General features: G+C 39.1%; 1 protein-coding gene across 1 annotated transcript in view; it reads right to left on the bottom strand.

The window, feature by feature from the left end:
• LVRN (laeverin) overlaps positions 1–23,620 on the bottom strand; it is a 67,346-nt gene that overhangs the window by 19,421 nt on the left and 24,305 nt on the right. The window contains exons 3-14 of the mRNA XM_073344753.1: positions 23,456–23,595; positions 22,083–22,209; positions 16,080–16,234; positions 14,412–14,525; positions 11,781–11,924; positions 11,344–11,409; positions 11,142–11,207; positions 8,967–9,133; positions 8,135–8,211; positions 4,412–4,551; positions 1,979–2,034; positions 352–505 (exon numbers count right to left, since the gene is read on the bottom strand). Coding sequence (XP_073200854.1) covers positions 352–505; positions 1,979–2,034; positions 4,412–4,551; positions 8,135–8,211; positions 8,967–9,133; positions 11,142–11,207; positions 11,344–11,409; positions 11,781–11,924; positions 14,412–14,525; positions 16,080–16,234; positions 22,083–22,209; positions 23,456–23,595 — 1,406 coding nt within the window. The remainder of the gene's footprint in view (positions 1–351; positions 506–1,978; positions 2,035–4,411; positions 4,552–8,134; positions 8,212–8,966; positions 9,134–11,141; positions 11,208–11,343; positions 11,410–11,780; positions 11,925–14,411; positions 14,526–16,079; positions 16,235–22,082; positions 22,210–23,455; positions 23,596–23,620) is intronic.

Raw genomic sequence — 23,620 nt, 5'->3', positions numbered from 1 at the left:
CACCACTTGTGCGGGGAAAGTCCCTGGCGGGCCGGGCCGGTTTGTTTACCTGCCGCATCCACAGGTTCGGCAGATCGCGGCTCCCAGTGGCCACAGTTCGCTGCTCCAGGCCAATGGGAGCCGATGGAAAGTGGTGTGGGCTGAGGGACGTACTGGCTGCCACTTCCAGCAGCTCCCATTGGCCTGGAGCAGTGAACCGCGGCCACTGGGAGCCGCGATCGGACGAACCTGCGGACGTGGCAGGTAAACAAACCGGCCCAGCCCACCAGGGGCTTTCCCTGCACAAGCGGCAGAACAAGTCTGGGAACCACTGGTCTAAAGTGTTCAATATTTAACAAAGGAAGATGATACCTTTAAAAATGGATATAATTCATAGTTGTTCAGAATATTTTCCAAATTGTCAGGTATTAGGTTTGACAGTACTGTATACCACACAAACATTTCATCTTCTTTGGCAAGGTACTTTGTTAGTTCAAATACAGACTCAATCTCAATATATCCAGCCCTATTTAAAAAAAAAAATACAGAACTGAGCATAGGTATTCAAGTCAAACACACATTTGAACAGCAGTATATTTAGATAACGGATGAATAAACATCTAGATACCGTGGGGTCTATGAAAGAATAAATATAATACAACAGTGGCCAGTTTAAGAGTCTGATCCTGCAAAGACATACTGCTGAGCCAAGTGTTATCATCAAGAGTCAATGGGACTACTCAACTAACTCAAAACATTAAGCACACTACACTAAGGTGTGTTAGCAGGATCGCGCCACTTAACATCCTCACCAGGATAAAGTGAAGATTCCCTCTATATTTTTATGTAATAACATTTTGGAGATACATTATTTATAGTCTTTTTAAAATATTCAAACAGATTTTCATTAAAAAATGCTTTGGGGAATAACCATTATCCGAAAAGTATAAACAATTGGTAATTCAGGGATATTTTTTAATTATTAATTAATTAATTATTCATTCATTAGAATGTCACCAATACACACTAGGCTAAACTTCACTCTTTTGCAGAGGGCCCATCCAAGACCCTCCATGGGAAGCCCTGTCTGTAATTATATATGAGGAGCACATTTTACAAATTCCTTACTACAGGCCAGACTGTGCCCTCTGGTGGGAAAACTTACAGAAAGTGGGGGGGCGGGGGAACTCTAAGGTTCCCCTCGCAGGGTTCCCTCCAAACTCCTCCAGTGTTGTGGGGGTGCTTTGCCCACCTGTAGACCACAGTGACTCTGATACCTTTGTGGATCTCAGGTATCTGCTGGAGGCACAGGGACAACCATTGACTCCTGGGCTCCCTACTGTTTTCCCTAGCTCCCTGGCAGCATGGCTCCAATGAAACTGTTATGCCCCCACCTGAAGCAGGACCTGGATATCCCTTAAAGGAGTTTTCCCAGGGGGAGTGGAAGAGTAGGGAGCTGTGCAGGTAAGTTAAGTTTTATTATTTTTTTTGCAGAATCCCAACACTTGTCAGGGCAATCACACCCCCCGAACTGTTTCTATCAGTGTCAATAATGAAAGAGGGATATCTACAAGTAGTTGGAAGATTACTTATCAGGAACAGAAAGGAACTGTTGAATACAGTGAGGAATAGCTAGGAACAATGAGATGAAGTAAGAAAAAGGAAATTTAGGCATATCATCAAGAAATTTTCCAAATGGGGATCTATATTAGCTTGTAGAAAAGTCTCCTGATGGAAGTTATGGCAGCTTCACTGCTTGAAACACATGAGCTGGGACAAATGGTTAGAAAAGATACCACAAGGAACTACTCAGCACCGGCCAGGGGATGGACGATGACCTAATGGTTTTTTTTAAACTGTTCCCTGGTGAAATCTGTCTTCTTTACAGGGTACTTATGGAGACAAAGGAGTGAAGTCAAAATAGGAATGTGAAGTATAACAGTGTCATGTAATAGTGTATTAATAATAATTTTCTATCATAGACTCAAAATATACTCACTGTGCCAATGTAAAAGCATCGTCTATCAAATGTAACCTGTTGACAACTGGAATAGCCTGCAGAAAGCACTCATGTGGTATTAGTAGATTAAACATATCATTTTGAGGAAAAGCATACTTAGTTACATTTTGAAAGTCTGGGACAAACGCTGCAGTCTTTTCTCAAGCCAAACTTTATAGACTTCAATGGAAGCTTTGCCCGAGTAAGGATGGCAGGATTTGGTCCCATATTTTGAGCTGAAATAATTTACTCGATGTGCCTTTAAGAAAAATTTTTTCTGTGTATGTAGATTTAAAAAATTCTACATCTGGTACCCATTTGCAACAGCTAATGAACTGCTAAGCATGAAAAATCCTCTTAAGTATGTGCAATATTGCAAATTAAAGTAACGAAGCTCTACAGTATCTAAAATAATTCCTGATTTCTTCAGCTTGACAATGAGTTTTTTCCTTTTTGAGACTCCAATTCATAATCAAGTACTCACACCAGTCCAGACTAGAGTGTCTTACATTTGTTCTGGCTACAGGAGACCATAAGCAGTTAGTAATTTTGTTCTCCATTGAATAAATCTTTGGTCTTATCCTGTACTGGATTATGTGGAGTGCAAAGATTATTTATGTTGTAACCAGAATATGTAAAAAGAACTACAGGCTCCTCATTCTGGTGCAAAACAGACTATGCACCCAGCAGCTGTGGAAAAGACACCTATCCCGCCATCATTTATGCATATTATGCAAATTATGCAACCAGGAAGCAGAGTAGGTGCACAACCTGCCCACCCTCTTACTATATGATTCTCCTCTACACATGCATTTTTCCTCCCTATTTCTAGTTACAGGAGTAGCGTCTAGATATTTAAAGCCTATTATATCTCTTAGCATAAACGTCATTGGGCAATTTTGTGGGTTAAACCTATATAATGGAATTAAATTGCAAATTTCTTTCACACTGTTCCTTTGGTAGAGTTTCTCCAACAGCCTCAAAGGAACTTGTGTGGGGGTGGGGGATTGGTCCAAGGAATCTGAATTCCCTGAAATCCAGGTGAATCTAGCATTTACCAGAGTCCAGGTCCATTTGTGTCAAAACTCCTGGCCCCTGTTTATCTCTCTCCTGCCTGCATAGCAGAATGGTTCTGTCGTGTTCCCATGGCTTCTCTCAATGATGACTGCCAACAGAGGATTCAAAGCATGGATTGGGAGCCCACATAAATTTATGCTGACTTTCAGAATTTGCTTGATCAGGAAATCCATACAGGTTTGAAGGAAAGGAAAAGTATGCAGCTTAGAACGGCTGTACTCTCAGCCCTGCTGTCACCAATCTTGCCACACCCCTGGATTGCAACTCCTCCAGAGCAGTTTCCATAAAGTCAAGAAAGCGATACCAATAGGAGGCATTTCCCCTTTCCATGCCAATATTAGCCATTGTTTCCTATACTTTGTAGCAGAAGCAGAGGGGTTGATTTGGCCCTACTGAACTATTTTAAGTGGCCTTGGTCTTTACATTTTCAAAACTGTGTAATTAAAAAGCAATCCATTTGGGTTGGGCTACACCATGCAGAATGTAAAGGTGCCTTAAAGCTCATCTCTATGCTCCCTTTATCCTGAGCCCAAACTGTGCTCAGCCAGTTCTCTGATGTAAGTTAGAGCAGCATGAAACTGCTCTGAGTTATATTGGCTGTCATTGGTCACAAGGTGCTGAAATGAGAACCAGGGATTAGCAGAACACTGGTAGAAGTGACTGGAAAACGGAATTTTCCTCCTGCAAAAAAACTGAAATTTTTCATAGGAGGAAAAACTCTGAAAATAATTCCATTTTGGGAGAACCCCAATGGAAATTTTTCAGCTTGTTCCTGGCGACCCAACTCCCCAGGCTGCTGCCTCTCAGGTCTGCCCAAGTCCACAGCGAACTGAGCAGACTCAGAGACCACTGACTAGGGAGTCAGGGAGAGTTTCATCAGAAGTTTTGATGAAATCAATACATTCTGGTGGAATGATTCAGTTCCATCAAATCAGCATTTTCTGATGGGAAAAGTGTTCTGTCCGAATGTTTTCCATCAGCTCTAAGTGCAGCTAAATCCCAGCAACACCCATACAATGGTAAGGCTTTGCAATGGCTTGAAGTCATGGAAGAACCTCCTTACACTGGGAGATCCTTCCAGGACTGATTAAGACAGCTTTACAGGTAGAATCTGGTCCTAGGTTAATGAAAAAATGTTCAGCACACACTTGAAATGAAAAGTTATTTTAGTCCCACTTTTGTTCCCACTAAAGTCAAAGAGAATTTTGTCAGTAACTTTAATGGGCACAGATTTGGCCCCTTTGCATGTGATGCACTAGTTTTCAATTATCAGTTAAAGTAACTACTGGTAATGATTGCAATAAGAAATTGGTTGTATAGAATTTGTTTACATCATTGATAAACAAGTTATCTTACCTTTGGGTCTTTTTCAAGCAGTTGTGCTAATCTCTTCAAATGTAATGGATCATAATTAACTCTGTAGTACCCAGTCATATTCATATTTAACAAAATCCAGTCATGTTCTGAATCGGATATTTGCATTTCAGGAAACATTTCTGTGGGGACATTTGAAAATGGAAAGGCTGTATCATTTTACCAATCACTAATGCAGGTATGTAGAATGTTATACACTGCTATGAAATATGGGCTCAGTTTTAATCTGATATATGTGTATGTGCATCACCACACCATTAAACTATATTGCTACTATACATGAGGCAAAAAAGCTGACCCAGTTTCTCAAGATTTTATGAGTCACAAGCTCACATGTGGAGCCAGATTGTGCCCGTCCCTTGATTTGGTACAGTGGCGGAGGGCGGGGGCACAAGGAGACCCCCACATGCACCAGGCCCAGTTGCACTCTCTGTGCTCTCCAGAACACAAAAACTTATCCCTTTAAGGAATTTCACAAAGGAAGCAGGGAGGAGGCAGAGCCATGGACCCACCTTGCTCCTTCACTGACTAAAGGAGCTGGCTGGCTGACAGTGTTGTGGACTTAATGATTCATCCTCCTAATGGATGGAGACTTGTTCTGCCTGTGTGCCGAGATCTGTGGGAGAAACTCTGTCCACCTGAGGCTCAATACATTCTGGACTTTTCCCTGGAGCAGCGTGCTTCCACACTGCTCCCACTGTGGGCCTCTATCTTCAAGCCATAACAGGGCTCACAGTTATCTTAGGTTAGAATTGCCTCCCTATCAGCGTTCAAATATAAATCCAAACAATTGTGGGGGCATCAGAATGGGTAAACTTATGCAGCCGTAGCAAACATCCAACTAAATAGTTTTGTTGTAAATACAAGGCCCAATCTTTCAGTTCTTACACAGTCTGATCACTCATCAAGGGCCTGATTCTGCCAACGGCACTCATCTGGGTCTTCCTAGACTAGGAAAAAAGTGTGGTTTAAAAAACTGAGTTACCTAACTAGTTACCTAGCTGGAGTCTAGGGTAGACCTTAAGCAGCTAAAACAATTTTAAAAGGTGTTAAAACTGCACCTACACAAGGTGCTTCAAATGTTTCAACTGCAGTTAAGCTAACCTGATTTAAAAGAAACAAAAACAAAACAAAAAATCCAATCTTTTCCCCTCGTCTAGATAAGATCATGGAGTAGTACTGATGCAAGTGGTATGAGAGTAAGTACGGGAATAAGGACGGCAGAATCAGGTTTTAAATGGGTGTTTTGAGTGAGTGGGGAATACAGGATTGGGCCCTAAACACTGTCACTAAACAAAACACAAAGGATGGAAAGAAGCATGTGAAAGATTTTAGAACAGATTCCTAAGTCAAGTAAAAAGAAAAGGAGTACTTGTGGCACCTTAGAGACTAACCACAAGTACTCCTTTTCTTTTTGCGAATACAGACTAACACGGCTGTTACTCTGAAATAAGTCAAGTAAGTGCTTTTTAAAAGTTTACTCCTAATACATAGTTATGCCATTACAGTAAACAGTGCTACAATTAAAGTTGAAACTTCACTTCCATCCTAAACCCTTACTTTCACATGTGTAAACCCAGAGGCCACTCTAGCTATAGACCACCTAAGCAGCTGCATAGGGTGGCAGATTTCTGGGCAGCTGCCTAGGGCCATAGCTCCTCTATCATGATGAAGTGGTGTCTGAGCCAAATTTGAGCAGCACTGTGACTCCATGTATCAGGTTGTAACACCACTTGCTCAAATTTTCCCCACCCCCTGTCATGATGGGGAGGTGGCTGGGCCAAATTTAAGTATTGTGGGGGGCAGCACACAGAAGTGTTACCTAGAGTAGCAGATTGTATTGAGTGGCCTCTGCCTAAACTATTTCCACAAAACACTTTTCAGCTGAAATTTTTATAGTTGGTGTCACCCAGAAGTGATTTCTATTTTAGGTGAGTAAGTGTGGGATAAGTTTCATAATAATTAATTTAGCTATCTGAGTGCTTTGTGCGAAAAAGTATTTTTAAGAAAATCTTTTAAGAAAACATTCAGTCACTTTCTTTTGTACTTTGGCACAGCAAATCAGAATTGGCTTTGTTTTAAAACTTTAGACTTGGTGTGTCAGTAGCCTTGAATGAGGCCTATTGACTTTGATAGATTTGAAGACATTTGGTTTTCAAGTACAAGTTACAATATTTTTAAAGGAACTACTGAATATGTGCAGTATTTTATTTTCTTCAGACAGATGCTCCAAATGCTAATTCATGGGGATGTTTGGTCATTCTAAGAGCTGCACATAGGAGAATGTGTGACAGGTTGATGGGTGAGGGAGTGGAGTCTTTCTTTAACCCTACAACAAGTTTAATCCATAGCACTGAACTTAGTATAGCACCTTCAAAGTGACCACTGCTTAGCACCCCTTTCCTGCAACAGCCCTAATTTGCTAACTTGTCACTCATGCAGCGGCTTATTGAATTTTAAATTGAAAAGTACAAGTGTTCTCTGGGGTGAATAAATATTGTTTTGTTTATCTGCTTCCTCCACCCACCTGTGGCTAGATACTCATTTCAATAGCTCAGTGGTTTGCGCATTGGCTTGCTAAACCCAGGGTTGTGAGTTCAATCCTTGAGGGGGCCATTTAGGGATCGGGGGCAAAAATTGGGGATTGGTCCTGCTTTGAGCAGGGGGTTGGATGAGATGACCTCGTGAGGTCCCTTCCAACCCTGATATTCTATGATAGCCCTATCTCTCATTATACAAAATAGATTAACAGCTTTTGACCTTACCACACCCACTCCAAAGACAGGACAGAGGAGAGTTGACATAGGTATACAGTGTATTACATTATCATTATTATGTACTGAGGAACTGAAAAAAGTATTTGAAGAAGCATGTGTCTGCCTCATATAGATGGTTCATAGTGTGGTGGAGTAAAGGTTAGAATGAAGGCTGTTTCTAGAACCTTAATTCAAAATGTCCAACCTTTCAAATATTTAGGTTTTTAGAATGGCAATAATCTAATGAAGCTTCTTTTTGTTTAAAGTAGCAGTGATTACACCCTTATCTCTGGTTAAGTGGACCTGTTTATCGCAGAATAGTAAAATGAAAAGGAATTGCACCTTTTTATGACTGAGGATGCATGTGTAGTTTCATTTTTTAAGATTAATTTTAATTCTGCTCCTTCTTTAAAATTATATAAACAAATTAAATTAAGTATTGTTGAAACTGCACCTTTTCAGTTTGCTTAGATGTACAAATGTGGCATTTTGAGTTACACCATCGAGTTATTTACAGTATTTAGGTATTATATGATTATGACCCTTTGATAATGGCCAAATCCTGAAGTCCTTCCTCAGTCCAGGAGAAACTCCCACTGAAGTCAGTGGAAGCAGCCTGAGTAAGGAATGAGTAAAACCTGAATAGGACCTCAGAATTTGTCTCTCTGTACAAAACAGCAGACTTCAAGTTGTTATGGAAATCTTATCTCACGATGTCCATTCTATTGTGTGATTAAAATAGTACTTTTACAGTTACAACAGATTTTTGCACATCATTTTTCTTTATTTGAAAATGTACTTATTTTAACATGTGATATAACTAAAGCAGATTAATGTGGAGTTTTTTATTGAGTTTTTTATCCTTTCTTATCTAATTCAAATATAGCTCATGTTTATAAAAGCTTATAGGCTTTTTTTTTTTACATGTATGAACAAAAACATTACTTACTGCTACTTTTATCTAGCCAGACTAAGGGTTGTGCAGATCCATTTCTTATCCAAGAAATAGGAACAATCCATGTGTTACTTAACAAAAAACAAAATTGGACAATTTAATTAATTCTTATAGTTAAGGAAACAAGCTCTAAACTGATGTTGAATAAGATTGCAAGTAATTTCTTAAAATTCCAGCTGCTCCTTTCCCCTATCTGATGCACTGTATCTTTGCTGATGTTAGTACTCAAGTTGGATCAACTCCTGGTCTAACTGAAGATAAAAGGGAGTTTTGGCTTTAAATTCAATAGGGCCAAGATTTAGCCTATAATCCTTTGGCAGATCCTCAGATAGTAGAATCTTTCTCTGTGGATTACTTTCCTTCTTCTAACAGTGATTTTATCCTCCTACATTCTCTCCTTTCATTACTCTTCATTCCCTTCCCGGCACCTGTAAAACTCCTTTTTTCAGAAACATGTTTGATCAAAAGAGTTCTGTGCAGACAAGAGACTCCGGGTGCTCACTGAGCAGCACACCAGCCTTCTGCAAAAGGGCACCAAAGCTACTGCTACTAAAGTTAGTCACCCATTTTGGAAGATCTTGGTCTCCGTGTCTGTCTTTTGCAGCCACATAATGGCCTTGCACAATTGCTACCCAGGGGGGAAGTAATTCCTTGGAAAAGGGAATTGCATGCAATACCACTTCAAACTCATGTCTCAAATGGATTTCATTTGACAATTCTAGGGGAAAAAACAAACAGCTCTTCAAAACATAATGTACTAATGCAATATTTTTCTGCAATAAAAGGTAAACGTATGCTAAATGGTAAAAATATGAACTAAACATACTTGTAAGTAGTATTGTTTTCTGTCCTTTTATTATAAAATTGTTCCTGACTGATAATGCCGGTGGACAGATTCAATGTTAAAACTGGAAACCCATTTTGGCATGTCCAGGAGTCCATTATATTTTTTACTGATGCAGGCAACTGAACTTCATTCTGTGCATCTACAACCTTCAAGAAAGGCTGAATTAGAAACATTTATGAAACGTTTATTTATACTGATCCCAGCAACACACTGGGGGATGTAGTAACGTATTTGAGAAATTATAACGACTTCATCTTCATTCATGTGTATTTTATATTGAGAATCATTGTAACTAACCAAAAAAAAGCATTATTGTCCCTAACCTATAGAGGACCCAACTCTTTAGGGAAATCTAAAGAATTGCAATGACATTTCTAATTCTTGTAACTTGATTCTTTACCTTTCTCTTGTTCATTTCAATATATCCGCACCTTTGGGTGGTTAATGATCGACACAATTTGTGGTATGGGATGTTTATTCAATTCATGTAAAGCACCTAGAATATAAGATAGACACTATGAAAACTAACTAACTAATTAAATAAATAATGTAACACCTGACAACTGATTCTGGGCTGGATTCTCAACTAGTGGGAACTGGCATAGCTCCATTGATTTCAATACTCCTACAACAATTTATGCCATATGAGAATATGACCCTCTGTTCTTAAGGTAAGACTCTGTTGTAGCATGATGGAATCATTCTCCACAGTAATTTTGGTACAGACATTATCATAAAAATCCATTATTAATATTTGTTTTTTAGGGTCCAGTTTTATTCAAACTTTTATCAAATTTTAAAGGTGCTGACGGTGGGGAGTTTCCCTGAAGTGTTGGGCCCTCATAGTAATATCCATGGATAAATCCTGACCCTTTAGTGACTTATGATAAATAAACTAAATTTAAAATATTGTCCAAGCCAAAATATTTACTGTGTATAAAAGTGAAGATATAAAAGAAAAAGATTTCAAAGTTACACAGAAATAAAGATCAGAAAAGCTTATATGCAGTGCCACCATAGCTGTGTTAGAGCCTGGGAAGGATAGCTCAGTGGTTTGAGCATTGGCCTGCTAAACCCAGGGTTGTAAGTTCAATCCTTGAGGGGGTCATTTAGGGATCTGGGGCAAAAATTGGGGATTGGTCCTGCTTTGAGCAGGGGGCTGGACTAGATGACCTCCTGTGGTCTCTTCCAACCCTGATATTCTATGAAAGAAACAAGGTGGTTGGGGTAATATCTTTTATTGGACCAACTTCTGTTGGAGAGAGAAAAAAGCTGAGGGGTGGTTATTACAACAATTTATAACCCATTTAAACCCCCACTGCCCAGCTTTTATTTCCCCTTTATGACTGGGGAGCTGTTAATGAGCCACTTCACCTTGAATGGTCCCTTAAAATATGTTTACTACTTATGATAAAAAACCCGCTCTACCTGGTATTTAGCTGTGATACATTTCCTAGACCTGAAGAAGAGCCCCATGTAAACCTGAAAGCTTATCTCTCTCACCAACACAAGGTCCAATAAAATATATTACCACACCCACCTTGTCTCTCTGTAAGAAAAGATTATCCAATTAAATGGCCAAGTGAAAGATGACAAAATGTATTCAGAGCAAGAATAATCTATGCGAGTTTGTGTAGGCAGAGGCAAGTGCACAGACCTCCTCTCTGGCCCTTCAGAGTATGTCTATTCTGCAATTAAAAATCTGCAGCTGGCCCCTGCCAGCTGACTTGGGCTTGTGGGGCTCAAGCTAAGGGGCTCTTTAATTGCAGTGTAGACGTTCAGGCTCAGTCTGGTTCCAGGCTCTAGGACCCTGTGAGGTGGGAGGGTCTCAGAGCTCAGGCTACAACATGAGCCCAAATGTCTACACCACAATTAAACAGCCCCTTAGCTCAAGCCCCACAAGCCCAAGTCAACTGGCACGGGCCAGCTGCAGGTTTTTAATTTCAGTGTAGACATACCCTTCGTCCCTCATCTCTCCCATCAAATCTCCTGCCACAAAAGGCCTGCAAAGTGAGTTCAGGGGATGGGGGTGGGGTGTAGGAACTAGGTTAGGAGTAGGGAAATTCCACTTCAAAGTTCCACAGTTGGTATATGAGCCTAATTTGGCCCATTCCAACCATTAAAGCAAAAGTACTAACAAGACATGGTAAGTACCATTTGTATGTGAGTCCACAGATCATCTTGGTTAACACTTGAAAACGAAAATGCTTTCAGGTATGACTGCAAAGAAACAAATATAAACATCAGAGTTCATTAAGCTTTAATTAAAAAATCAGAAAAAGAGAAACTCATTCATGCTCATTGTTATTTTCAAACTGATAAACCAAGATGAAGAAGTTTAGTTTTCTAAACTCACATTGAGTGCTTTGTTAAACAGTCTCTCAGTCAGAAAGCTGGAAAGCATCCAGATAATGGAGGCCCCCTATGGAACAAAAAAGATGTTTGAACACATGAGTTTATTTAAATAAACTTTAACCATTCAATGACTGATATTCAAGCCATATTTTTCATAAGTGACACTGATCATTTCTATTTTGACTTTGAATACTTAGGATAGATAGCAAATGCATTCATATTCATGCTTTCCTGTAGATGAACACTTTTGCAACACCCAATGTACCTGTGTTTATAACTAAATGAAAAATGGAACTATGGAAATTAAATCTTAGAAGAAAAGATAACTAAACGATTGTAAGTTTTGCAATAAAATATTTTGCTGGTTCTTTTTAAATCTGTGTTTTACAAAATTGTTGGAAAGTACATAAAAGCAAAATATTTGATTTTCTTTTTTACCTTGCTGTAAGTGAAGATATCAAATAGGCCAACTAGTGAAAACGTTCCTTTGATTTTTTCTTCTCTTGCTGATAATGACCGAGCTGCTATTTCTTTATCTTCCCTTAAGACAGGTTGTAACATGTGATAATAAAAGATTTTATTCTGAAAATTAAAAGATAGACTCTCATTTCAATTAATTCCAATTGTATAAACCACACAGACTACATACAAGCTAACATTTTCCTTTCCGCTCATTTTTTCCCCCTCAAAAGGAAGCAACTCCCCCCCCCCCCGAATAAAGGGCGTCAGGGGCCTGATCCTGCATATCCTCCACAGGTGGAACTACCATTGAAAGCAGTGGGAGTTCTGCACACAGAAGGATGGCAGGTTTGGGTCTCATGAAGAGCACTAAAGTTTTACGATTTAAGAAAAAAATTAAAAATTATTAAATGCAACAAAAATTGCAAAATGTAAAAATGAATTATATATTTACATTTCGAGTACAATCAGTTCTTGCTTCACTTATCTGGCAAGACACATTCAGTGTTCTCTGTTTCCTATATTGAAAGACTAAATAACACAATAGCCATCCAAAGGAGTGCAGTTTTAGGTGCTTCAGATGTCCCTGGATAGCAAATGTGGAGAGACAGATCCTCAGCTGGTGTAAATCAGCTTAGTTCCCTTAATTTTAATGAAATTGTGACAATTTACAGCTGTCACTCCAGAGACCTGAAGCCAAGCCTCATACTCAGGAAAGTAAAGAAGAAACTTACGTTCATCTGATTTCTTTGAACATGTATTTGTCATTTTAAGTCTACCTGGAGGTTCAGCTACTAATGTGGGTCTGCAAGTAGGTGTTCTTTTATTTAATGTGTTTTTAAAACACTGCAGGTCTCTTTGAACACCTGCACTACCAAAGAGGAGGAGACAGGTTTTTAAGAGTAGTCAACTTATTTAGTTACAGATTATTTTGTATTTTGCAAACAATTTTGGGAGCCAAATTTTGAAATGTTGCAGATGCAATTTGTGCTTGTAATTTTTTAACTGCATTTAAATTGTAGGTGAAAACCCTTAGTGCAGGTATCTGCAATTACCAGATTCGAGACACAAATCTGTAGCTGTACATATAACTAATGATGTTAAGTGCTTTGATTTGCAATACATTTTGTGTCACGAAGTTACAGGCGCAGACTTTTACAAGGCAAACTGCAGCTACAAAAAGAGAGGCAAAGGCTTCATTCTTAAAATTTAGTCCTTTATACGTTCCTGTGGTATTAAGTTCTGCTTTATATAGAACCAGTAAACTGTTCTGGACATCCAAAGTTGCACACTAGTAGATTCCATGGCCTAAAAATCAGATTTGATCCTCCCAAGAATGTATTTGACATGCCTGTAGTAGTTTCCAATTCAGCAAAGAACTTAAGTGGTGGATTAATTTAAGCACAAGCTTAAAGAGCAAGTGGTAATTTTGGTGATCACAAACACTAATTTTCATCCCTAGCAGAGAATGAAATCCTGTTTTAAAAAGAAAAACTCAACACAAGCTTAACTATGGAGTTGTCATCAATGTCTCCATAGTCTCAAACACAAGAAGTTTACATTTACATTGTCAGCTGTGGAGTCATTTACATATAGAATACTAAACTAGGAGAGAGAGAGAGAATTACATTCATTGTACCCCATAGTTAACCTAAACAAGCAACAGCTTCTCAGGAATCATGTATGTGGAGTACCCCCACCTCACACAGTAAAGAAAAATTTACATTTTACAAATTTACGTTACATTTACAGTTTTGCATTTTTGACAGTCATGATTAATCATATTGGATTATTGTGAATAAATGAGACACGTTCTAAAAAGTTATGTCCTATTATCTGACTTAATATAACATGAGTGCAAGAAAGATTATTACAAGCTGCACAGATATGTACAAACAGAGTACATAAAACCAAACCCACCTATATCAATTAGGTATAGTGAATATCATTTCAAAATGAATGTACAGTAACAGACAGATTCAAAGCAAATACTGAAATGTTATCTCTGTGCTGCTGAAAGAGCAGATGCAATTGTGAGCCAACATTTGTCTCTATATTATATGCACAAACCATTAGAGATAGGTGAAATGTTTTGGCTGAAACTTTTTTTTTCCCCCAAACAAAAAAAAAATGCAGATTTGGGTCAGCAGAAACATTTTGTGCATTCATGCTGAATGTGCCAAATTATTTTGGTTAAAAAAAAAAATCTGAAAAAATTGAAAGGTTTCATTTAGAAAATGTTGAAATGAAACGTTGATTTTTTGATTCAAAATGACTTTTCATTCAAAAATTTTTCAATTTTATTTTAAAATGTTCTAAAAACTAAAATGAAATGAAACATTAGGTTTCAGGTCAAATTAAATATTTTGTTTGATCCTAAATTAATTTTATTTTTACTTTTTGGAACAGCCAGAGAACCGAAAAATCAGTTATTCACACCACTCTATACACAATATCTATATTATTTTCATTTAAAGTTATACTGGAACTGACCACGAGCCCATTAAAGACAACAGGAAAGCTCCCATTGACTGCACCTCCCTGGTGTAGGATCAGGACAATAATATAGGTTGTAAGGGGAAAGCGTTAACATTCAGCTTTGGTACTCACCAGTGGTAGTCTGGGTTCCATGTAGCTAGCACCAACGTATTCAAAGTAAGATGCAAATCCTTCATTGAGCCATAGATCATTCCACCAATTCATGGTAACCAGATTTCCAAACCACTTAAATAGAAAAGAAAAAATGTCTCAGATTGCATTTCTTTGAACTGCTGCTTTCATTCCTATATGTTAAACAGACATGAATGATCAAGAGAACAGTGTGACTTTATTTAATGTATATACATTTTCACAAATCAAATGCTATAATTTTTTCCAGTTGGTGGAAATTCAGTAGTGCAAAGATACAACTTGAGAAAAGCCACACAGATGCAGGTCAGTGGTTGTATATTTTTTAATTCCTTGGTCTCAGATTTCATAACATAAGCATATACAGTGATTTTAAACAGTTCGCCATTCTATTTAAATTAAAGCAGTCACTTATACATTTGTAAATCTAGCAGAGAAAGCCAGACTACAATTTGAAAATATGACATTTCTCAAATAATACACAAAAGTATTTTCAAAATAGCTTCTTTCCAATTAAATAATATTATTTTGTTTTTCCTTGTTCTTAACAAAAGGAAATTGTCAAGTAGATGATAAACAGAACTGGGGAAACAGCCACTTCCAAAATCAGCAAATCCATATCCTGATGAGCAATAAAACTTCCACAACAGCTGTGATGTACTAATAGTTGGCAGTTTATATTTAACAAAAATCTGATATATCATTTGGGGATTTGTGATTTCATTATATGTTATTTGTTGATCCTTAAGCTCTGTTACCTTATGTAAAAACTATGTTTAATAAGTAATATTTATTTTACTGGCCCTCAATAAACACACTAACTTTTCAGACCGTCAGATGAACAGACAAAGTCAGGAGGGTGTACATGTGGACTAGCCAAGTTAAACTCTTTTTGCTAACTTTATTGTTTAAAATACTTTCTCTTGACAAAAGTACTATTAAATGAAGTATAGTAAAAAATGAAGTGAAACTATTTTATCATTCCAAACCAAATAATTTTAAATTCTGAAGGTCATTATGCAAACAGTTCCAGCTACAGATAAAAATGTGTTTACTTTGCCTTCATTCTATAGTTCCATAGCCCATTCACTATTTACCTTCTTCGATAGCTACATCTATCCCCATTAAAAATTAACATTGTTTATGGAGTCTATTCTCCCATCAATGCATTGTGGGAATTATTACTCTATCTCGATATGCATATCATGTTCATTGCTAGGGTAGAGTATTTTCTTGGAAGGTAGCCAAGTATCTCGTAAGAAAATAAACAAATGGTTCATTAGTAGACGTGTATATCCATGACCCCTTTGAGTCAACTTTTCAAATAATGGTAATACTGTCATCAGTATTTCCAAAATCAGCATTTCATTCAAGATAAACAGATATTGGGTGGAAGTTCCTGTGTCATGCTGAAATTTGTTTTTTATATTGATCTGCCAAGTTAATTTATAACCAAAGTATCTTCCAACCAACTGAAACAATGGCTTTGGTTATTACTGTAGCATTCCTTCCTCTAGTTACCATCAAAACTGTTACACCCCTACATGTAAGTTGCTATTTTCCCATATTAAATAGTGACTTTGCATCTATATAAACTGGAAAAGAGCAACTTCATAGATAAACACATATACAGAATGTTTTACCACATGCCTGGTGTCCTAGCTCATGTGAAACAATTAGGCAAATCATAGCCTTTTTGCCTCCGGATTGATCACTTGGGATGTACATCAAGGATGATTCTTGGAAAGTAATTAGCCCCCAGTTTTCCATAGCACCTGCTCCAAAATCAGGCAGTGCAACCAGATCTAAATTGATTTAAACAGAAAAAAAAAATCTTTAAAATTTTCAAGAGTAAGAGGCTTACATGACTGTTCTATGTTTACTCAATGTGCAATTACAAGATATATATTTTAGTGGTTCTCTGCTGTACCATTGCAATAAACTAGAAAACGCTTTTTGGAATTGTTTTCTTTCATGTCTTTAACTGCTTATGAGACTGCTATGCCTCTCTAGTGATGCTGCCCTTTCCGTCAGAAAAACAAAAATCAACTAAGTCCAAGCCAAACCCATCAACAGTTTCATGTACCAAAGTACACTCTGAACTAAAATATTTGATAAAGGGATTTTCCTCCCAGCTGCTGAGAGAGAGTAGAGTCAACTGTCCTCACTCCTAAGTACTTCTGGCTCTCCATTCTCTCTGTCTTGCTTTTGCCACAGTTATGGGAGCATGCAGGAGGGAGGGAGCAGAAAAAGACATCTTTCCTCTCTCTCTCTCTCTCTCTCATGGCTTTTAGGCGTGTAATTTCCCCCGCTTTTTGCATCCTGGCTACTGATAAGAAAGGCTCCTGGCTACTGATAAGAAAGGCTCCTTCTCAAACTCTGTATCCCTGGGTGAGCAGAGAGGCTCATTTCCACTCTTTTGCATGGATCAAGTTGCCCCAGAAACACCTTCTCTCTCGCCTCACAGCAAGTCTCACTCCACCATGACTGTTTTCCCTGTATTCCCCATTGTGCCTGATAAGCAGTGAGCTCATCACATCTATGATTCAGATAAATTTTGGCAGGATGGGTTGATTTAAATCAAGGCCTTGATTTAAATCTTTGATTTTAATCAACTTCACCATTTGTGCGTCAGTTATTTTCTAAAGGAAGGTCCATTCTCACTGGTTGATATAACCATTAAAAGGAGAGAATACTCACCTTGTGCAGTAGCTGGAGTTCTTCGAGATGGGTGTCCCTGTGGGTGCTCCACTTCAGGGACACCTGTGTCTATGAAGGGAGGTTTTTGGTAGCAGTGCCTATTCAGCCCACACATGTGCCCCACACATGCTTGCGCCCTGCACCGAGGTTACATGGGGCTGCATGAGTAAACCGCCCTCAGTTCCTTCTCCACTGCAAAGACCCACAAGGGAGACTCCAAAGCAGAGGGGAAGGAGAATGGGTAGTGGAATAGCTGCAGGGACACACATCTCAAAGAACTCCAGTTACAGCACAAGGTGAGTAACTTCTCCTTATATCAACCAATGAAAAGGCACTTTTCTTTAGAAAATAAAGAACTATGGGTGCTCAATGCTCAATAAAAGAATTGTTGGATTTGGTCATGATCACCAGATGGTTTGGTATTCTGAACTGAAGTGTGACTGAAGCATAGGATTTATTGACCAAAAAGATCAAGCCTCTTGTGGTTGTTCGTGTACAGGGTAGACTTTGAGCTATGTTTGTCTGCCTTCATCAATGGCCTCCACTACTAGGGAATTTGGAACTTGGTGAGAAAATTGATACTCCAATTCCCTAACTGGAACATAATACTTTTTATCCACCCTCTTGCAGGTAGGCGGTGTGGTAGCTGGAGTTTGCCAAACCATCTTAGCAGGCTCCATAAAAGTTTCATTGACCAGAATGGCAATCTTCATAGATATCAAGTGTGTAAAATATAGGAGTTTATGGTAGGACTACTGAACCTCCACTAAGGGAATCTGCAGCATGTCAGAAATCCACTTCCTTGGTTCCTGAAATTGCCTGAAGTCATCTGCCACAGAAGGTGATGGAGGCATGACAACTTCATCATGAGATGTGGAGGAAATATTATTAAGAGGTGTCACTTCCTTATCAGCCCTTGCCTCTTGCTCCTCAAAGGTCTCTTCCTCTGGCATATGTGGTGGTAAAGGGGGTTGAGAAGAATGGGTCCCTCTCTGTTCCCTCCGATGTTACAAAGACCTTGATGTAAATTGTTAGTGATAGAAGGCCCACAGATCTCAGCAAGGCCACTGAGGGGGCCCAAATGGCAAAAGTGGAGGCAGCCATCTGTGTTCCTGCCACATGGGCATCCTTTGAAGTCTATCCTCCTGTAATATGTTAGTATAGCAGGGAGAGTGATGTGTCCCAGAACAGATAGGGGAACCTGCACCAAAATTTGAGAATCTGATATGTTCTCTTCCATATACTGTAAGGGGACAGGGGGGACAGCTGTTCCACTTGCAGAGTAGATGAAGGTGAGTGTGGTGCTTTAGGTGATAGAGGGGTTGGTCACTGAAAGCATCTTGACAGTGACAAACCTCCACTCATTCAAAGAAAATACTCCAGCTCACAAGATATTATCAGATCCTTAGGGTACCTAAACTCTTGCAGTACCAACAGTATCAAAGATTGGGCTTAGTGGGAACCTGTGAAGGATGGGTTTGGTACTGATGCAGCTGGTACCAAGTACTTAGTATGGGAGTGAGTTGGGTTCCGATTCCCTCAGTACCACAGGTAGGCAAGCAGTCTTTGGTATTATTTATCTTCTTGTTATCGGTACCAAGTATTGTTCCAGGATCGGCTTGGTCTTTTCAACCATGTCTCTGCTCTCTGGGTATGGGAATCTGAACTTGATATGGAGTCTGTCTTAGAGGACTGACTTCTCTTTGCCTTTGCAGTACCAGCCTCGCTGGGAGCCTACATGGAACTACCCTTGTGACCTGAGGTTTCCTGTAGCCTTCTTGTGAGATGGTGACCGAGAGATTCTTGGAGATTTACTCCTTACCTCCTTCTGCTTATAGGCAGATATGAATGAGAACTTCAGCACCGTAGATGTACTCAGTTCCATGGTGCTGCCTGCCTTACTACCCGTCTCTGGTGACCAAGATCTCAGTGTGGATGGGGTACTAGCTGTACTGGGAGGTCTATGTACCCCTGGATCTGAAGCGGAACATAAAGTTTGCTCCATCATTAGGAGTTTAAACTTAATTTTTCTATTTTTTCAGGATCTACCCTTGAAGGAAGTGCTGATCTTGCACATACTGGGGATATGAGTACCACACAGGCAGCGGAGGCACTGGGAGCGTCTGTCACTTTTTGGAATAGCCTCATGACAGGAGAGACACCTCTTGAATCTTGGGGATCCCAGCATTCGTGAGCAAAACTAATGAAAATTTAACCCCTAGGAGAGGAAATCTCCTAACTACACAACTATATGAATAAAAAGAGGTTTTTGTTTGCTTTTGCTTTTTTTGAGAAAGAAAAGCAAAACAAATGGAATAATTTTTCCAGTAACTATAACACAAAAGGGTAACCAACCATAAGGTAACTAACTATCTGAGAAAAAAAGCTAAATATCAGAGAACAGGCACACAGTAGACACTGTCTCAAGCCAATGGCGGTTGTGAAGGAATGAGGGTGGTTCACCCATGCAGCCTCATATAGTCTCGGTGCTAGACACGAGGATGTGTGGGGCACATGTGTGGGCCAGATGAGCACCCCTACGAAAAAATCTTAGATTGAAGGCACAGAGCTCAGGCGTACGCAAAATGGAGCACAGAGACACTATCTGAAGAATATGTTGATTTACAACTAAATAGAGCCTTTACACTAGATTTGGTATCTTTTTGCTACCGAGGAGGTACACTATAATTATAAACATTTATTTAAGGAATTATATAGCTTAATATTTTCAGATTCTTATTAATTGTATATTTTTGTATGTTAGAAAATGGTGAATAATATATTGTTTATTTACTAGTTAATTAACTTTTTGCTCATGATTTGTGTCTAGGATGGTAACTGGGATTTAATTAAACACAAAACACAGCATATAAAATGTTTATTAAACAAAATATTTTGGATTCATAAACATCTCTTATGAAAAGATGTTTCACATTTACAACTAAATTACAATAAGTTTAGGCCTTTGTATTAAATTCAGATGTCATTTTAAACAGGTTTATTTTTAAAAAGAAAAACAGTATAATTTCAATAAAATTTAAAAATAAAAAAGTTTAAATACAAATTTAAATAAAAAATCCAATTTCAATTTTTTTTAAAAAAAAGATCTTTAATTTTTATCCACCCTGGATTTGGACATTGAAGAAAATGAAGAAAGATTTTGAATGGACATCAAGGATATCAACAAGGGATATTTAATTTAAAACTATATAGGTGGTAACTAATGAGCAAATTTCATCTTCCAGACTATTAAAAAATTATTTAGGTATTTTAAATTGTCAGAGTACAAAATAAAAGGAAACTGGTGGTTAAAAATTATTTCTTTAGCTCTTATATATTAAGAAGAGCCCAATTTTTTAAACTGAAATGTATTGATTTTTAACTTTCTGTTTTTGAGCTCATAACAAATGTGCTCAGTGTTTACATGAAACCATTCACAATGGGTCACATCATGCCATGGATTTTTAAGCCAAACTCTCAAATGAAGTCTAAAGGAAGTCTGCTTAGTAACCAATGTCATCACAAGGCTGAAATTTTTACTAAGAGGCCTATGTCACCACTCCATTGATCTAGTTTATATCTGTGTCACTCTGTTGAAATCAATTAAGTTATACTGGTGTAAAACTGGAAAAATTCAGTGGTGAGTCAGGACCCATAATGATGTCTACAACCTTTGCACAAGGTATACATAAAACTAAGATAATGAGGTTTAAGAAATGGCTATTGCACGTTTCCTTCTAAGCAGAAATAGAGTTTGCCTACAGGGGACTTTTTTCCAGGAAGGAAGATACAGGGAGATGTTGGTGAGTTACAAATTAGGATAAGACACTGCACCAAAAGCTAGTAAGGTGCAAAGAGATGCTGGTAATTTACAAGTTAGATGGGGACATAGTACAGGAAGCAAGGAAATTTTGGGGAGGTGTGGGTTAATTACGTTAGGAACGATATTTCAGAGAAAGCAAGATCAGTGTGGGGAGAGGTCACTGATTTACAGATTAATGAAAGATGCTGCACAGAAAGAAGGGATCTGGTTTTCAGCTGGAATGCCTGGTTGAAATGGGACCCTGGCAGCCCTGGTCGGCATTGCCGACTGGGCCATTAAAAGTCTGGTCGGCGGCGCAGCATGGGCACCGGGCTAAGGCAGGCTCCCAACCTGCCCTGGCTTTGCACAGCTCCCGGAAGCAGTTGCCAGGTCCCTGCGGCCCCTAGGTGCATGGGCAGCCAAGGAGGCGCTGCGCGCTGCCCCTGCCCAAGTGTCGGCTCCACAGCTCCCATTGGCTGTGAACCGCGACCAATGGGAGCTGCAGGGGCGGCGCCTGTTGGCGTGAGGGCAGCATGTGAAGCCTCCCTGGCTGCCCATGGGACTAGGGGCCGCAGGGACCTGGTGGCCACTTCCTGGGAGCCATGATAAGCACCACCAGGACCCCACACCCCAAACCCGCTCCCCATACCCTAACCCCCTGCCCCAGCACAGAGTCCTCTCCCACACATCAACCCCCTGCCCCAGCACAGAGTCCCCTCCCACACCCAAACTCCCTTCCAGAGCCCACACCCCCCACACGCATCCCAACCCCCTGCCCCAGCCCTGAACCCCCTCCTGCACCCCAAACGCCTCATCCCTGTCCCCACCCCAGAACCCACACCCCCAGCCAGAACCCTCACTCCCTACACCCAACCCCATGCCCCAGCCCAGTGAAAGTGAGTGAGGGTGCAGGAGAGCGAGCAAGCAACGGAGGGAGGGGTGATGGAGTGAGTGGAGGGGTGGGGCCTTGGAGAAGGGGTGGGGCAGGGGTGTTCGGTTTTGTGCAATTAGAAAGTAGGCAACCCTAGGGCTAGTATTCTCTGAATCCTGCACTGATTAAAGTAAGAGTCTGGCAAGACAGGACCCAGTATTTCTGTAGATATTACATCATCAGCAACCATTTGTGTTTAAATGAAAGGAAGGTACCTCACCTGTTTTTGAAAGCGGGTAGCTGACGTTAAATAAATCTTCCAGAAATGAAAAGAGTGGGCCTGTGATATTTAAAGCATATTCAGCATACCCATTTTTAATTGCTTCTTTCCGACCCCAAATACGTATCTATAATAAAGCAAGGAAATGTTACTTTAGACTACTTAAATTTTCACTTTCTTCACCTCTCTTCTGTGAGGGTAACATTTCTGAATAGCTGTTTTGGAAATGCTGTCTGTCCGTATCAGATCCTGCAATTAAACTTTTCATACAAGAAAAAAAAAATCAATTTATCACTTGTCCGAACAAACTAATGGGCAAATCCTAATCCCATTGAAGTCATTGAGAGTTTTGGCACTGACTTCAAAGGGACCAAGATTTGAGTCTAAATGTATATAGATAGTTTCCTAGTTGTTCTTTTATTAAATATGAAACACCACCTTAAAACATAATAACATTGAAGACCACATTTTTAAAAGTGATATCTTAACTTGTACCAGCAAAATGCATGTGCACCAGTCTGTGGTCAGAAATGAGCTTTTGGACAGAAAATTTAGGTATTTGCATGAATAAATGGATAAATTAAATATACTGTTACCCCATCTATATGTCCACTTGGGTGCACGCATTAATCTGAGACCCTTTGAAAATTTAGCCAGCAAGTTTTGAATACATAGCAGTTTGCAAAATTGAACCCAGATGTGAGTTCTGCACATGCAAGTGGTTGTAAATGCAAAATTTATGGGCACAGTTTTAGAGGCATTTGATCTCCAGGTTTTAATTTAAAGTGAAAAGGTACAGGTATTCAGTTAACATAGTCTCTCCAACCTTGAGTTCCCCTTTTCTGCCAATGTATTGTAAGAGTCTCAAATCAGCACACCATTGTGTTCTTTAATACCCAGACACAAAGGATAGAGTTAAAATAATAGTGACAGCTTTAACTTTAAATACGCGGACATATGGCTATATGGATATATATATATATATTTTCACCTAGCTCCTATTGTCTTGTCACCAATTTCAGTGGGAGCAGGAACAGACTTACACTTTTTAAATGAAAAGGGCTAAGGAGATCTTGAATTACAAAAAATACTTTCAGGGTAGTAACTTCTCAGAAGGTTTTACTCTGCTCATCATTCACAGCAGAATTTATTTATGTAGTGATCTGTACAGCGTATATAAACTAATTGTTATGAAGGAGATTTTTCTGCACATGTATTTATTGGATAAATGTTAACAGTTTTGCCATGTAATCAAATACTTTCAAAATAGGACATATATTCAATACAAGTTACATCTTATCAAACATATGGTGCACCATAGAACCAATTTATTCTGTTAGCTGCTCTAATGAGTTATGAGTACTCTTATTTACCTCATTGCCCCTTTCAGTCCTGGTGATGTAATCAAAGTCACAAACCACAAAAGCAGTTAGATAAGTTGACATTTTCAGTGTCGTGTTAAATGTGGTAACAGTCCATAGGCTTCCATTCTCATCTTTCATTTCAGATGTATCTAGAACAAACACAATTTTAGTGTA

This window comes from Lepidochelys kempii, chromosome 5 (genome assembly GCF_965140265.1).
Source record: "Lepidochelys kempii isolate rLepKem1 chromosome 5, rLepKem1.hap2, whole genome shotgun sequence".
NCBI classification, from domain to species: Eukaryota; Metazoa; Chordata; order Testudines; family Cheloniidae; genus Lepidochelys; species Lepidochelys kempii.
Note: the sequence above shows the minus strand (reverse complement) of the source record. Positions and strands in the feature narration are given on the sequence as shown.